This window comes from Plectropomus leopardus, chromosome 5, assembly GCF_026936395.1.
Source record: "Plectropomus leopardus strain MGB_pleo_1.0 chromosome 5, ASM2693639v1, whole genome shotgun sequence".
In the NCBI taxonomy this organism is placed as follows: Eukaryota; Metazoa; Chordata; class Actinopteri; order Perciformes; family Serranidae; genus Plectropomus; species Plectropomus leopardus.
The window spans coordinates 39338734-39354000 of NC_142180.1; the positions used below are offsets into that span (position 1 = coordinate 39338734).

General features: G+C 44.0%; 2 protein-coding genes across 3 annotated transcripts in view; one reads left to right on the top strand and one right to left on the bottom strand.

The window, feature by feature from the left end:
- Positions 1–1476: 1476 nt before the first annotated feature.
- The window catches only part of wdr18 (WD repeat domain 18), a 14673-nt gene continuing 882 nt past the window's right edge, over positions 1477–15267 (bottom strand). The window contains exons 2-11 of one of the 2 annotated variants that reach the window (XM_088078247.1): positions 14847–14957; positions 14637–14770; positions 13225–13366; positions 11494–11637; positions 10029–10093; positions 8321–8445; positions 3893–4050; positions 3058–3126; positions 2751–2911; positions 1477–1793 (exon numbers count right to left, since the gene is read on the bottom strand). In XM_088078247.1, the coding sequence (XP_087934373.1) occupies positions 2777–2911; positions 3058–3126; positions 3893–4050; positions 8321–8445; positions 10029–10093; positions 11494–11637; positions 13225–13366; positions 14637–14770; positions 14847–14957 (1083 nt within the window). In that variant the 3' untranslated portion in view covers positions 1477–1793; positions 2751–2776. The remainder of the gene's footprint in view (positions 1794–2750; positions 2912–3057; positions 3127–3892; positions 4051–8320; positions 8446–10028; positions 10094–11493; positions 11638–13224; positions 13367–14636; positions 14771–14846; positions 14958–15267) is intronic. The other variant, XM_088078248.1, reaches the window with a different exon arrangement.
- On the top strand, positions 4073–6936 carry LOC148189636 (uncharacterized). The gene is made up of 2 exons (XM_088077308.1): positions 4073–4100; positions 4251–6936. The coding sequence occupies exons 1-2, from the start codon at positions 4073–4075 to the stop codon at positions 4826–4828; spliced, it is 606 nt and encodes a 201-aa protein (XP_087933434.1). The 3' UTR covers positions 4829–6936.

Here is a 15267-nt window from a genome sequence, read left to right on the forward strand (position 1 = left end):
ATAAACCTTCGATCGCTAGGCACGGTCGGAGGAACTGTGAAGTACTCCTGAGTCACTATTAATAATTTCTTATGTGTCCAACCTTGTAGGTTGATCGTTACAGTTAAATTCGTTAGTTCTAAAAGCCATCATAATTATTTATAGGAAAACGTTTATATTTTTATTTCTCAAACAAATGTTTGGGCCTGAAAACAGGTTTTGATCTTCGGTTTCATTCTATAATACTGGACTTATTTTTCTAAGAAGGTTTGAACTTTGTGTTTGTGTTGATGTGTTATGTTATGATGATAATGCCTGTCCTAGAAAAGTGTATAAAGTGTGTAATGAGGGGTTTTACAGCCTTAAAACATCTAAGATAAAAAAAATTGCAAATTGTATAATTGTAAAAAATAAAGCTGACTACTTCGCGGATTTCGCCTATTGCGGGTTATTTTTAGAACGTAACTCCCACGATAAACGAGGGACCACTGTATACACGGTTGCCATGGTTACTTTGGTTACTGTAGTTACTTTATCTACTGTGGTTAGTGATGTTGCCATGGAAACTGCGGTTATTGTGGTTACTGCAGTTGCCATGTTTACTGTGGTTACTTTGGTTACTGTGGTTAGGGTTAGGGTTAGGGTTAGAGTTTTCTGTTGTTGTTGTTGTTGTTATCGTTCATTATGCAGAGGTGATGTCCAAACCTGTGTGGCCATCGTCTGTTGTGGTTATTTTTTATCGTTATTGTTGCAGTTATTTTTTATTGTTATTATTATAGTTGTTATTGTAGTTACTTGTTATCGTTATTGTTGCAGTTATTTTTTGTCATTGTTGTATTTATTGCTGTTTTAGTTATTGTTGTTATTGTTGTTGCAGCGTGGGACTTGAGGAGGTGAATTGGATTCATGGAGGTGAGTCGGACTCGTGGGGGTGAGTCGGACTGGTGGGGGTGAGTCGGATTTGTGGAGGTAAGTAGGACTCATGGTGGTGAGTCGGACTGGTGGGGGTGAGTCAGACCTGTGGGGGTGAGTCGGATTTGTGGAGGTAAGTAGGACTCGTGGGGGTGAGTCGGACTTGTGGGGGTGAGTCGGATTTGTGGAGGTAAGTCGGACTTATGGGGGTGAGTCGGATTTGTGGAGGTTAGTCAGACTTGGGGTGAGTCGGACTCGTGGGGGTGAGTCGGACTCGTGGGGGTGAGTCGGATTTGTGGAGGTAAGTTGGACTCGTGGGGGTGAGTCAGACTTGTGGGAGTCGGACTCGTGGGGGTGAGTCGGACTTGTAGAGGTAAGTCGGACTTGTGGGGGTGAGTCGGACTTTCACCAAAATACAGGAAGTTCACCATCACACACAGGAAGTTCACCATCACCAACACACACACACACACACACACACACACACACACACACACAGGAAGTTCACCATCACACACAGGAAGTTCACCATCACACACAGGAAGTTCACCATCACACACAGGAAGTTCACCAACATACAGGAAGTTCTAGAAAAACAAAAGACTTTTATTTTCACAAAAAAACATCACAGATTGTCCAGGGTGTACAACGATGTGTATGTGTGTGTGTATCTGTGTGTATCTCCCTCTGTGTGTATGTGTGTGTGTATCTGTGTGCGTCTCCCTCTGTGTGTATGTGTGTGTGTATCTGTGTGCGTCTCCCTTTGTGTGTGTTTATGTGGGTTTAGTGAGCAGCTGGCTAGAGAACTCGTACAGGTCTTTGTTGACCTTCTTCAGAGTCTGAACTTCCTCTTCGAGCTCAGCGATTCGAACCTTCGTGTTCTCCCCGTCACCGAACACCGACTGAAACGCACACATACACAGACACGCACACACAGACAGACACACAGACAGAAACACACACACACACACACACACTCAGACAGACAGACAGACAGACACACACACACACACACACACACACACACACACACACACAGAGTTCATCATACACTGGTTTGACTGGTTTGACTGGTCCCAGTCAGTCACAGATGATGACGTCATTTTCAAATTAGTCACAAATACTCAACCTTAACCACGATCAATGATTATTAACCTGTTCATAACTGATAATCAATGATTATTAACCTGTTCATAACTGATAATCAATGATTATAACCTGCTCATAACTGATAATCAATGATTATTAACCTGTTCATAACTGATAATCAATGATTATAACCTGTTCATAACTGATAATCAATGATTATTAACCTGTTCATAACTGATAATCAATGATTATAACCTGTTCATAACTGATAATCAATGATTATTAACCTGTTCATAACTGATAATCAATGATTATAACCTGTTCATAACTGATAATCAATGATTATTAACCTGTTCATAACTGATAATCAATGATTATAACCTGTTCATAGCTGATAATCAATGATTATTTACCTGTTCATAACTGATAATCAATGATAATAACATGTTGATAACTAATAATCAATGATTATAACCTGTTCATAACTGATAATCAATGATTATAACCTGTTCATAACTGATAATCAATGATTATAACATGTTCATAACTGATGATCAATGATTATTAACCTGTTGATAACTGATAATCAGTGATTATTAACCTGTTGATAACTGATCATGATTATTGACGAGCTGAGTGCTGTGGACAGCCTGTGGTCAGAGCGTCTCTTAGTCTCGTCTCTTCAGGCTCTCAGAGACATTTTGGATTTAAGTCTTTGACATTTAGTTTGTGTTTAAATTCTCTGAGCAGCTGAGAATCTGCTGACTCACCCCACAATCTGCTGAGTCACATTAACTCATCTACTGAGTCCCGTGGACGTCAGTGGACAGTGGAGGACAATGGGGGACATGTTGGTGACAGGTGAGGACAGTAGGGGACAGAGGGGGACAGAGGGTGACAGTGGAGGACAGAGGGGGGCAGTGGGGGATAGCTGAGGTCAGTGGGGGACAGTGAAAGACAGTGGGGGACAGTTGAGGACAGTGGAGGACAATGGGGGACATGTTGGACGTTTTGCTGGACGTCAGTTGTGCTGAACAAGTAACACCTGGCGGTGTTGTAAGCTCCGCCCCCTCTCACCTTGTCTGTCACTGCGTTCATCAGAGCGTTCAGCCTATCAGCTTTCAGCAGGTAAGACTCCTCCTCCTCCTGCAAACACAGGAAGACCCTTTCAAAACAAGAGCTCTGTCTGTCTGGAGCTCACCTGTTAGCAGGTAAGCACAGTGACCCCTCACAGCCAGCTCGCGGCCCCTCAGGGGCCTAAACCCTCAGTTTTGGCACAGCTGACCTTACTGGTTGTTAACCAGCAATTTTATTTTAATCTTTGTTTATTTTAAAAGAAAATAGAATTGGCTTGGGTTTTTTTTTTTTATTGATTCTGGAAAGTTTGTTTTTTCTTTTTATTGACAGGAACTTTTAAAGAAAAAAAATATAATCTCTGACATTTTTTGGCAATTTCTAAAGAAACCTTTTGGTGGTAATTTCTTCTTTAAAATTTAAGCTATTTTTAAAGAATGATTATTACAGCTTGTTTTGTTTTAATGTTAAGTTTTTGGCTATTTTTGGAGAAACACTATTTGGCAACTTTTTTTTTCTTTAATAACCTTTGATGATATTCAAAGGGAAAAAAGTTTTTTTCTTTAAAGATTTTTAATGATTTTTTTTCTCTGAAAACAGACAGGAACTCGTGGCTCGCCGCTTTTCTTTGAAATCACCAGAAATTATCAGCCAGACACCGTCGTTACATAAACCTTACACAGGTTTAGGAAAACCCTGACTTTTCAAAACTTTTCAAGGTATATGTAGTTTTCCATAACTTTTGTACAGCCTGGAAATTGCTATTTGCAAATTCCATGATTTTCCCAGGTTTTTCATGACCATTAATGACATCATCAGGTGTCACCTGTGGACTCACCTGTGCGTAGCGTCCCAGGCGGACACACACCTCTCCGGACTCGCCGCCCTCGGAGACGTGCAGGTGTCGGCTGAAGCGCGGCAGAGGGACGGCGGGCCGACTGTCAGGCAGGAACATGTTGGCTGGAGCCGCCATGATGAAGGCGTTCGTCACCGGACCTGGACACAGAGACAGGAAGTGATGTCAGAGATGCTCAGGTCAGAGGAGAGTACAGTTAGTACTGACTGAGCTGATCCCAGCCCAGTGCTCCCAGTAAACCCAGTGCTCCCAGTAAACCCAGTCTGTCTCGCTCTTCAGTTCATTCAATCCAACAGGGCTGCCTGAACGCTCGTGTTATTTAACCCTCATCTGGTCTGAGGACGCCACCCGGCAGAGGTGAGGACTGAACTGAGGACAAAGACGTCTAGAGGACTCAGATCAGCCTTCAGAGACTCAAAAACCAACCCGCAACGCAGCCCGGCGCAATTATCGACACCGGTCACCTCTACACCCGTCACCTCTACACTCGTCACCAGTACACCGGTCACCTCTACACCTGTCACCAGTACACCGGTCACCTCTACACCCGTCACCAGTACACCGGTCACCAGTACACCCATCACCAGTACACCTGTCACCAGTACACCCGTCACCAGTACACCTGTCACCAGTACACCCGTCACCAGTACACCTGCCACCAGTACACCCGTCACCAGCACACCTGTCACCTCTACACCCTCTAACTCTACACCAGTCACCACTTCACCTGCCACCAGTACACCCGTCACCAGTACACCTGTCACCTCTACATGTCACCTCTACACCCGTCACCAGTACACCTTTCACCTCTACACCCGTCACCTCTACATCTGTCACCTCTACACCCGTCACCAGTACACCTGTCACCTCTACACCCGTCACCTCTACACCCATTACTACTGTCTGTCAAATAACTGACAAACAACAGCTAAAAACAGTCACATGAACATCATCTGACAGACTGATCACAGAAATCATCGTCATTAAAAAGGATCTAAATTGTGAAAACTGTGGCTGTGTTGAAGCTGCGGATTGGATGTTGACCTGCAGTCAAACAGAAACAAGATGAAGAGGACACGTTAAACATTCACACGCACTTCATCAAAGTTCCTTTAAAGGATCTCAGAGTGAAATATTAAAGCTGCTCTCCTGATTCTCAGTAAAATATTTAGTGCACTGCATGTTCTCCAACAGATCCAACAGGAAACTCTGACGAACACTTTCTGATCACCTGCAGCTCAGACGAGTCTGACCTGTCCTCAGGTCACCAGTCAAACCCTCCTTACTGAGTGTCATCAACATATCGTCAAAATACTGATTGATCTGCAGACCGCATGCAGTTGGAGAGACACAAATGATCCGTTTATTGATTAAGTCTCCTTGACACGCTGAAGACACGCTGAGACGCTAAGATGTCAAGTCTCACTGACTCACTGAAGACACGTTGAGACGCTCAGACCCAGAGTCCAATTGACATGCTAAAGACACGCTGAGATGCTCAGATCCTGAGTCTCAGGGTCTTGCTGAAGACACGCTGAGACATTCAGACCCGAGTCTCACTGACTCACTGAAGACACGCTGAGACGCTAAGACGCCAAGTCTCATTGACTCACTGAAGACACGTTGAGACACTCAGACCCAGAGTCCAATTGACATGATGAAGACACGCTGAAACGCTCAGACCCCGAGTCTCATTGACACGATGAAGAAAATTGTTATTTGCAGATTTCATGACGTTGTTTTTCCATTTTCCAAGTCTTCCGTGACTGTCTGCTCTGTTAGTAATTCTACATTTTTAAACATCTTTTAGACATCTTGACTGTATTGGACAGCAGGCCCCTGATGAGACGTGTCTTGTATTGAGGTGCCAGCGTGTCCTGGCCGCAGCGTGTCCTGGCCGCAGCGTGTCCTGGCCGCAGCGTGTCCTGGCCGCAGCGTGTCCTGGCCGCAGCGTGTCCTGGCCGCAGCGTGTCCTGGCCGCAGCGTGTCCTGGCCGCAGCGTGTCCTCGCTGTGTAAATCAGGAACAAACTCTCTGTGGAGGAAATCTGGAGGATTTTCCTGCTTGTTGTGGCGACAGAAACTCGCTGATCATCATTTACTGATATTGATCAGCTGCTTGGCTGCGCTGCTAGAATTACACTAATGGTCCCAAAGTGGTCCAACATGGAGACATAAATCAGAATGAGACAGTCCCTGTCTGCAAAGCTGCCAGGAGACACTGCAGAGAGTCTGAGACACCCCAACCCCAACCCACCCCAAATCTGCAGAGACACTGTGTTTTCACTCTACTGATGCACCTGATACCTGAACACATCACCTGAACCTGAACACACCACCTGAACCTGAACACAGCACCTGAACCTGAACACACCACCTGATACCTGAACACACCACCTGTACCTGAACACGCCACCTGATACCTGAACACACCACCTGTACCTGAACACACCACCTGAACCTGAACACATCACCTGAACCTGAACACACCACCTGTACCTGAACACACCACCTGAACCTGAACACACCACCTGAACCTGAACACATCACCTGAACCTGATCACATCATCTGAACCTGAACACACCACCTGAACCTGAACACATCACCTGAACCTGAACACACCACCTGAACCTGAACACATCACCTGAACCTGAACACACCACCTGTACCTGAAAACATCACCTGAACCTGATCACATCACCTGAACCTGAACACACCACCTGAACCTGAACACAGTTAAATACGTTTGTGTCAGATGAATACTTCACGTTTCATTTGCTCATACACAAATAATATATGTTCCTTATTCATCAGACAGGACGTTTACAGGTTTATGTTCTTGCTGTCCTTTTATTTCAGCTCACTGGTTAATTTTCTGTTTTGTTCCTTTCAATGTTTTGGCTGTTCAAAAGTCGTGGCTGAGACTTGAAAACTCCCTGAGGTTCATTTTCGGGAAGCTTTCAGTCACGTCACATGAACGTCTTCCGCAGATGAAGACCACGTGATCTGATCTAGATTTCATCACGCTGATGTTTTCGGGTCTTTGTAGAATGCAGCGATATTTAATCTTCGTATAATCGAGTTCTGATTCAGAAACAACGTGGATAAAATGTTAGAGACAGCTGAGGTTCCTCTGGGATTTTCCCATCATGCAGCTGAATCTGCTCAGCTGAGACAAATCGGTTTGAGAGGCTGTCGTCATGGAGGATGAAGCTTTTCTTTAACACTCAGTCTGTGTGAACGGCGTCTGTGGCCACAGGAACATAGTCCGAAAACGTGATGGAGGCGGGGGACAACCAGCAGTCCGTCCGTCCAGCCAGAGAAGGATTATCGTCTCCTGACAGCCCGTTTGAAGTGAGCAAGCCTTCAGCACAGAGAGGATTTGGTTAATTACAAAGTGCCAGTCATGATCACGACGGGGTGTTTCTTCTTCATGTTCCTGTCAGCTGCAGCACCGTCACTTATTATGAATGAGACAAAGTAAAAGCTCCTCTGGGGAGACGGAGGCCGGCGGGTCACGAGATCCATTAATAAACCAGCTGCAGCAAACCGCTTCAGCCGCTGAGTTAACTCACCTTCACCTGTTGAGACGCCCCGACACGTCCATCCTGAGCCGATTCAGGCCCACTGACCACAGATCGATCAGACCTGATCAATACATGTTTACTGCCAATCAACATACCCTGATGAATACAACAGAATCACCTCAATACAGACCTGATCGATACGTTTACTCAATACACCCTGATCAATACCAGATATATATCTCAATACACATCTGGTCAATATATCTTTACTGCCATGGCTAAATGGTTTTGTTTAAATGTTTATGTTTTCATGGTTCTCTCGATGTTTGTATAATTTGTTCTCGGTTCTGTTTACATTATTATATCTTCACGGTTCCGTTGACATGTTTATATTTTCACAGTTCTGTTTACGTGTTTATATTTTCACAGTTCTGTTTATGTGTTTATATCTTCACGGTTCCGTTGACATGTTTATATCTTCACGATTCCGTTGACATGTTTATATTTTCACAGTTCTGTTTACATGTTTATATTTTCACAGTTCTGTTTATGTGTTTATATTTTCACAGTTCCGTTGACATGTTTATATTTTCACAGTTCTGTTGACATGTTTATATTTTCACAGTTCTGTTTACATGTTTATATTTTCACAGTTCTGTTTATGTGTTTATATTTTCATGGTTCTGTTGACATGTTTATAATTTCATGTTTTTTATGTGTATGTATGTGTATGTAATATGTTTATCTTTTCATAGTTTTGTTTACATATTTATATTTTCATAGTTTTGTTTATGTGTTTATTGTGTTGAATGTAGTTGTGCCTCGGTCTGATTGGTTCGTTGGGTTCGGTGATTGATGATGTAATGGCGAGGGGGCGGGCTTACCTTTGTGGGAAAGGCAGCGGGTGCTCTGTTTGCTCTGAATGTCCCAAAGTCGAACTGTCTCGTCATGTGACCCCGAGAGGAGCAGAGTCCCGTCCATCGACACCGAGAGACAAGTCACCAAGTTCCTGAGAGACACAAGACCAGATCAGACCAGACCAGACCAGACCACACCACATTAAGACCAGATCAGACCAGACCAGACCACATTAAGAACAGATCAGACCAGACCAGACCAGACCAGACCACATTAAGACCAGATTAGACCAGACCAGACCAAGACTGCATTGTTTCACCTGTGTAAATTTGCTATAATTCAGCATTTCCCGACTCAAACAGACGTAGTGAAATGAATCCACTCCTTTGTCACCTCTAGGCTGGATTACTGTAACTCCCTATTATCTGGTTGCCCCAACAAATCTCTTAGGTCTCTCAAACTGGTCCAGAACGCTGCTGCACATGTTCTAATGGGAACCAAGGAAAGGCATCATATTTCTCCTGTTTTAGCTTCTCTGCACTGGCTCCTTGTAAAATCCAGAACTGAATTTAAAATCTTTCTCCTTACTTAACAAGCTCTGAATGTTCAGGCTCCATCTTATCTTTCACAGCTCATAGTTTCCTATCAACCCTTAAGAGCACTGTGCTCTAAAAATGGAGGGTTAATGTGGATCCTCGAGTCTCCAAAAGTAGGATGGGAGCCAGAGCCTTCAGTTACCACGCTCCTCTTTTATGGAACCATCTTCCAGTTTCAGTCAGGGAGGCAGACACCGTCTCCACTTTTAAGGTATACTTAAGACTTTCCTCTTTGATAAAGCTTATAGTCAGGGCTGGCTCAGACTTGCCATGGATCAGCCCCTAGTCAGGCTGATATAGTCCTTCGGGGGACTTCCTGTGACACCCTGAGCTCCTCTCGCTCTCTTCCTGCAGGTCACTAACTCGGCTTCCTCTGCGGAGACTTGGTGTTCTCTTGTGTCATAGATTTCTTGGCTGGTGGTGGCACCTGGATCACGGTCGGCGGTTGGGCTCATATCGTGATCCTTCTCGATGCCAGCTACAGCTGCCGTTATTATTGGTCTGTTACTGGTTATGTTATTGTTGCATGTTATGTTTTTGTTTTTGTTATATGTTAATGTTATTGTTATGTGTTAATGTTATTGTTACATGTTATTGATACATTATTTTTTGTTATTGTTACATGTTATTGATACATTATGTTTTTGTTATTGTTACATGTTATTGATACATTATTTTTTATTATTGTTACATGTTATTGATACATTATGTTTTTGTTATTGTTACATGTTATTGATGCATTGTTTTTGTTATTGTTACATGTTATTGATACATTATTTTTTGTTATTGTTACATGTTATTGTTATTGTTACATGTTACTGTTATTGTTGTTGTGCATCTCTCTCTCCTTTATAACATTTTGTTCTTTAGGACATCTATCACTCATCTGTCCGTCCTGAAGAGGGATCTCTCCTCAGTTGCACTTCCTGAGGTTTCGATTGCTTTCGACCGTTAAAGCTTTTTTGAGGAGTTTTTCCCTCTCTGCTGTGAGGGTCCAAGCACAGAGGGACGGTGCCTGCTGTAAAGCCCTCTGAAACAAACTGTGATCTGTGATAACGGACTTTATAAACATACCTGAATTGAATAAATCAAAATCAGTTCAGACTTCAGACCGGATCACTTCCTATGGTGGTCTCACCTGTGTCCTTTGAACACCTGGTTCCCGTCGTTGTCGGACTGGAAGGATTTTTCCCGACTGAGACTCTGCAGATCAAACAGAAACACTTCAAAGACTCTGAACCTTTATCGACACAAACAAACAAACACCAGCAGTCTTATTCTGCTTACACCCAGTTTCCTGTTTTTATTGTCTTTTAGGTTACATTTGTCCACACAGAGGACAGACACTGAAAAGTCCTCAGAGACTGAGGACACATTCAGAGCTTCAGGTCAGAGGACAGACACCAAAACGTCCCCAGAGACTGAGGACACATTCAGAGCTTCAGGTCAGAGGACAGACACTGAAACATCCTCAGAGACGGTATGATGTGCTCAGGGGGACGGGGGTGTTTGCAGAGGACGAGCTATCTGTGTGTTTGGAGGATTAACTCCCTGAAGCTTTAAAATGTAAATCTGCTGTGAACAAAAACAACAGAGAGACAAGATGGAGACAAAAACAGAGACACAGGCAGAGAGAGAGAGAGACAAGAAGAGACGCAAAAAACACAGGAGACAGAGAAGAGAAAAGAGACGAAGTGGAGAAGAGAAAAAAAACACAAATCACCACAAACCTCCACGGTGAACGGTTTATTCCTGTCATCTCTTAATTTCCACAGAGATGAAGGACGTAGGATGGAATGAAGGATGTAGGATGGAATAAAGGGTGTAGGGTTGATATGAAGGGTGTAGGATGAGAATGAAGGATGTAGGATGAGAATAAAGGATGTAGGATGAGAATGAAGGATGTAGGATGAGAATGAAGGATGTAGGATGAGAATGAAGGATGTAGGATGGAATGAAGGATGTAGGATGGAATAAAGGGTGTAGGGTTGATATGAAGGGTGTAGGATGAGAATGAAGGATGTAGGATGAGAATAAAGGATGTAGGATGAGAATGAAGGATGTAGGATGAGAATGAAGGATGTAGGATGAGAATGAAGGATGTAGGATGGAATAAAGGGTGTAGGATGGAATAAAGGATGTAAGATGGAATAAAGGATGTAGGGTTGATATGAAGGATGTAGGATGAGAATGAAGGATGTAGGATGGAATAAAGGGTGTAGGGTTGATATGAAGGATGTAGGATGGAATAAAGGATTTAGGGTTGATATGAAGGATGTAGGATGAGAATGAAGGATGTAGGATGAGAATAAAGCATGTAGGGTTGATATGAAGGATGTACAATGAGAATCAAGGATGTAGGGTTGATATGAAGGATGTAGGATGAGAATGAAGGATGTAGGGTTGATATGAAGGATGTAGGATGAGAATGAAGGATGTAGGGTTGATATGAAGGATGTAGGATGAGAATGAAGGATGTAGGATGGAAATGAAGGTTGTTGGATATAAGCTTTGGAAATTTAGAGGCAGTTTTTAGGACTGAAGATCATTTGTAGATTGTGGATTTGTAGTTTACAGGACAGAGGACATGCAGTGCGCCTCACCTGGCTGCACAGAGACACCTGGAAAATGTTTCCATCACTTCCTCCACAGAACAGGAAGTACTCGCAGGGGTCAAAGGTCACAGACATGACCTCCACATCAAACAGGACGGACAGTAGCAGCTCACCTGAGGACAACTCCCACACCTGGACAGAAGGACACACAGACAGACAGAAGAACACAAAGGGGGACTGTTACAGTTTCTCTTGTCTATAAAGTTCTGACTCCAGAGACAGAGGGACAGAGGGACAGAGGGACAGAGGACAGAGTCCCCCCCCGTTCTTCAAAACACACAAATTCTTTAACACGTACAGATTCATCAAATCAACACATATAGAAATGTGTTCTTGGTTCAGAGGAGACAATGTCCTCAGTCACGGCTCTTCTTGTGTTGTTCTGCTCCGGTAAAGGAAGTCTGACCAAACTTAGTTTAATCTGATTTTTATAACGAAGGAAGCGAGCGACTTTCCCCTCAGGGCCACCGTCCAATCACACGCCACACAGACGAGACGCCCATCAACCAGTTCGGAGCCTCGGGACAATTTATCAGTTGAGATCAATTCACTTCCTGTTCAGTGAAAACATGAATTTCATCCACAAAACAAACCTTTCCAGGAACGTCTCATCCAGGGGACGACTACTTCAGGGACGTCCCTGCGTCCTCTGAGCGACTCTGAGTCAGCTCATGGCTATATATATATATATATATATATATATATATATATATATATATATATATATATAGTAATATACACTTTTATATAGTTACATATAATTATATAAAGTTACATATGGTTATATGCATGTTTACATATAGCTATATATAATTATATATAGTTACATACAGTAACATATAGTTATATACAGTTATATGTACGAGTGAACGTACATTTCCCGTCAGCATGTTGGATTGAAAAGAAACTCAAAGGCAACAAACAGGATTTAACTTTTAAATTCTGCTGCTGACGATCAGATAAATATTTATCAGTTTTACCTGACCAGGACTGGTGCGCACGCGTGCGTGTGTGCGTGTGTGTGTTTGTGTTTGTGTCTGTGTCTTTGTTTGTTTGAACACAGAACACATAAACAACTCTGTTGATGAAACATAAACAGTCACTGAGTTGTAGAGGAAACTGTGAGCTTTAAATCTGAAGGAACTTTTAGCTCAGTACCTGTGTGTGTACCTGTGTGTACCTGTGTGTGTACCTGTGTTTCTACCTGTGTGTACCTGTGTGTACCTATGTGTACCTGTGTGTGTACCTGTGTGTGCACCTGTGTGTACCTGTGTGTGTACCTGTGTGTACCTGTGTTTCTACCTGTGTGCACTTGTGTTTCTACCTGTGTGTACCTGTGTGTACCTGTGTGTGTTCCTTTGTGTACCTGTGTGTACCTGTGTTTGTACCTGTGTGTACCTGTGTGTTCCTGTGTGTACCTGTGTTTGTACCTGTGTGTACCTGTGTGTTCCTGTGTGTACCTGTGTGTACCTGTGTTTGTACCTGTGTTTGTACCTGTGTGTACCTGTGTGTTCCTGTGTGTACCTGTGTGTACCTGTGTTTGTACCTGTGTGTACCTGTGTGTTCCTGTGTTTGTACCTGTGTTTGTACCTGTGTGTACCTGTGTGTTCCTGTGTGTACCTGTGTGTTCCTGTGTGTTCCTGTATGCACCTGTGTGTACCTGTGTTTCTACCTGTGTATGTTCCTGTGTGTGTACCTGTGCAGGTGTAGTGATCTCACCTTGACGGTCTGGTCTAAGGAGGCGGTGGCGACTCTGGCCTGAGCTCCCATCAGGCCACAGTGCAGGTCTGTGATTGGTAGAGAGTGACGAGACAGGACGTGACGCGGCTCAGGGGCGTGGTTTGAATCCAACTGGATCACACTGAAAAATACACACAGACACACAGACACACACACACAGACACACACACACACACACAGACACACACACACATACACAGACACAGACACACACACACAGACACACACACACACACACACACACACACACACACACACACACACACACACACACACACACAGGAAACGATGAGTCGTCACATTCAGACCCTCCATCAGTAACTGTTGGTTTTCGGGTCTCTGGGCAGCGGAGGGTTAAACTTTGAAGCCGAGCAGAGTCGTCTCTCCGTGTCTGAGCTGACAGAAACCATGAAGGAGCCAATCAGCTGTGTCCGTTAACACTTTCTGCTTCAGACTCTGAGCGAGTTCACAGAAAACCAGCCACATGAAGCTCCGAATGCGTCATGTGACACTTCGATCGATTGCGTGCCGCCTACTTCCTCCTCCGAAGAATATTCAAATGTATTTCAGCACAAAACAACCCTTTTCTGAGTGAAGGTGAGAGCAGACAGAAAATGATGTTTAGTGAATGCAAAAGTTAATACAGACGATCTGTTTTATCACTGCATTATTTCTAACTCATCATTCTGCAGCTCTGAAACTTTAAACTTGATGCAGCAGATTTAAACTTTATAATCGATAACTATATTATCGGTCTGACGCTGTCTGTAATGAAGCAGACTATAAATCACTTAGATCGTGAAGAATTGTTATGTGTCCATCAGTTACCATAGTGACACAGTCTGCAGCATCAGTTACCGTGGTGACACGGTCTGCAGCATCAGTTACCGTGGTGACACAGGCTGCAGCATCAGTTACCGTGGTGACATGGTCTGCCGAATCAGTTACCGTGGTGACACAGGCTGCAGCATCAGTTACCGTGGTGACACAATCTGCAGCATCAGTTACCGTGGTGACACAGTCTGCAGCATCAGTTACCGTGGTGACACAATCTGCAGAATCAGTTACCGTGGTGATACAGTCTGCAGCATCAGTTACCATGGTGACACAATCTGCAGCATCAGTTACCGTGGTGACACAGTCTGCAGCATCAGTTACTTATGTAACTTAGTTATTTGCAGGTTTGCTATCTATAGACTTGTTATTCTGTATTTATGGCTCTAACTGGGAGCCTCTCTGTGGCTCTGCTGGTCTGACTGGTTCTGGTGAGGTGGACTGGACCAATCAGCAGTCAGAGTGGAGGTGTGTGTTCAAGTGTGTGTTCATGTATATTCAGGTGTGTTGAGGTGTGTGTTCATGTGTGTTGAGGTGTGTGTTCAGGTGTGTGTTACCTGGACAGACTCCATACCAGAGCCAGGTTGTCTTTTCCGCCAGAAACAAAATGGCTGCTGTCGTCTGTGAACTTCAGACAGGTGACATCCTGATAGTGACGACTGAGGACACACAGCAGCTTACCTGTGGACACCTGGACCAATCAGAGAACAGATTATACACCTGAAGCAATCAGAGAACAGATGTTGTGATATCATCAGTTGACTAACCTCCCACAGGTAAACAGCCTCAGCGACTCCGGCAGCGAGGAAGAGTCCATCAGGAGACGAGGTGAGACAGGTGACCACACCTGGACACACCAGCTTCTGCTGCAGCTGGTCCTGAGAAACAAGTCAGTTTTATTCATAGAGCCCATTATCACAAACATGGTTTGCCTCAGAGAGCTTTACAGCAGGCACCCTCCCTCTGCCCTCAGACCCTCACATCACCTGAGGAGAAACTCCCGAAAAAGAACCCCTGTAAGAGAGGGGGGAGAGAGGGGGAGGAGGGGGGAGAGAGGAAGAAACCTCAGGAAGAGCAGCAGAGGATGATGAGGGATCCCTCTTCAGGACGGACAGACGAGCGATAGATGTAAATAACAAATGAAATACAATCATGGCAAAAAAGAAAGCGAAAGAGAGAGGGGAGAGA

Excerpts from the sequence above, each read along its gene's own strand:
- LOC148189636 (XM_088077308.1), top strand. The coding sequence starts at position 4,073 with ATGTCAGAGATGCTCAGGTCAGAGGAGA. Across the intron at positions 4,101-4,250 it reads GATGCTCAGGTCAGAGGAGA|GACGCCACCCGGCAGAGGTG; the intron begins GTACAGTTAGTA and ends ATCTGGTCTGAG.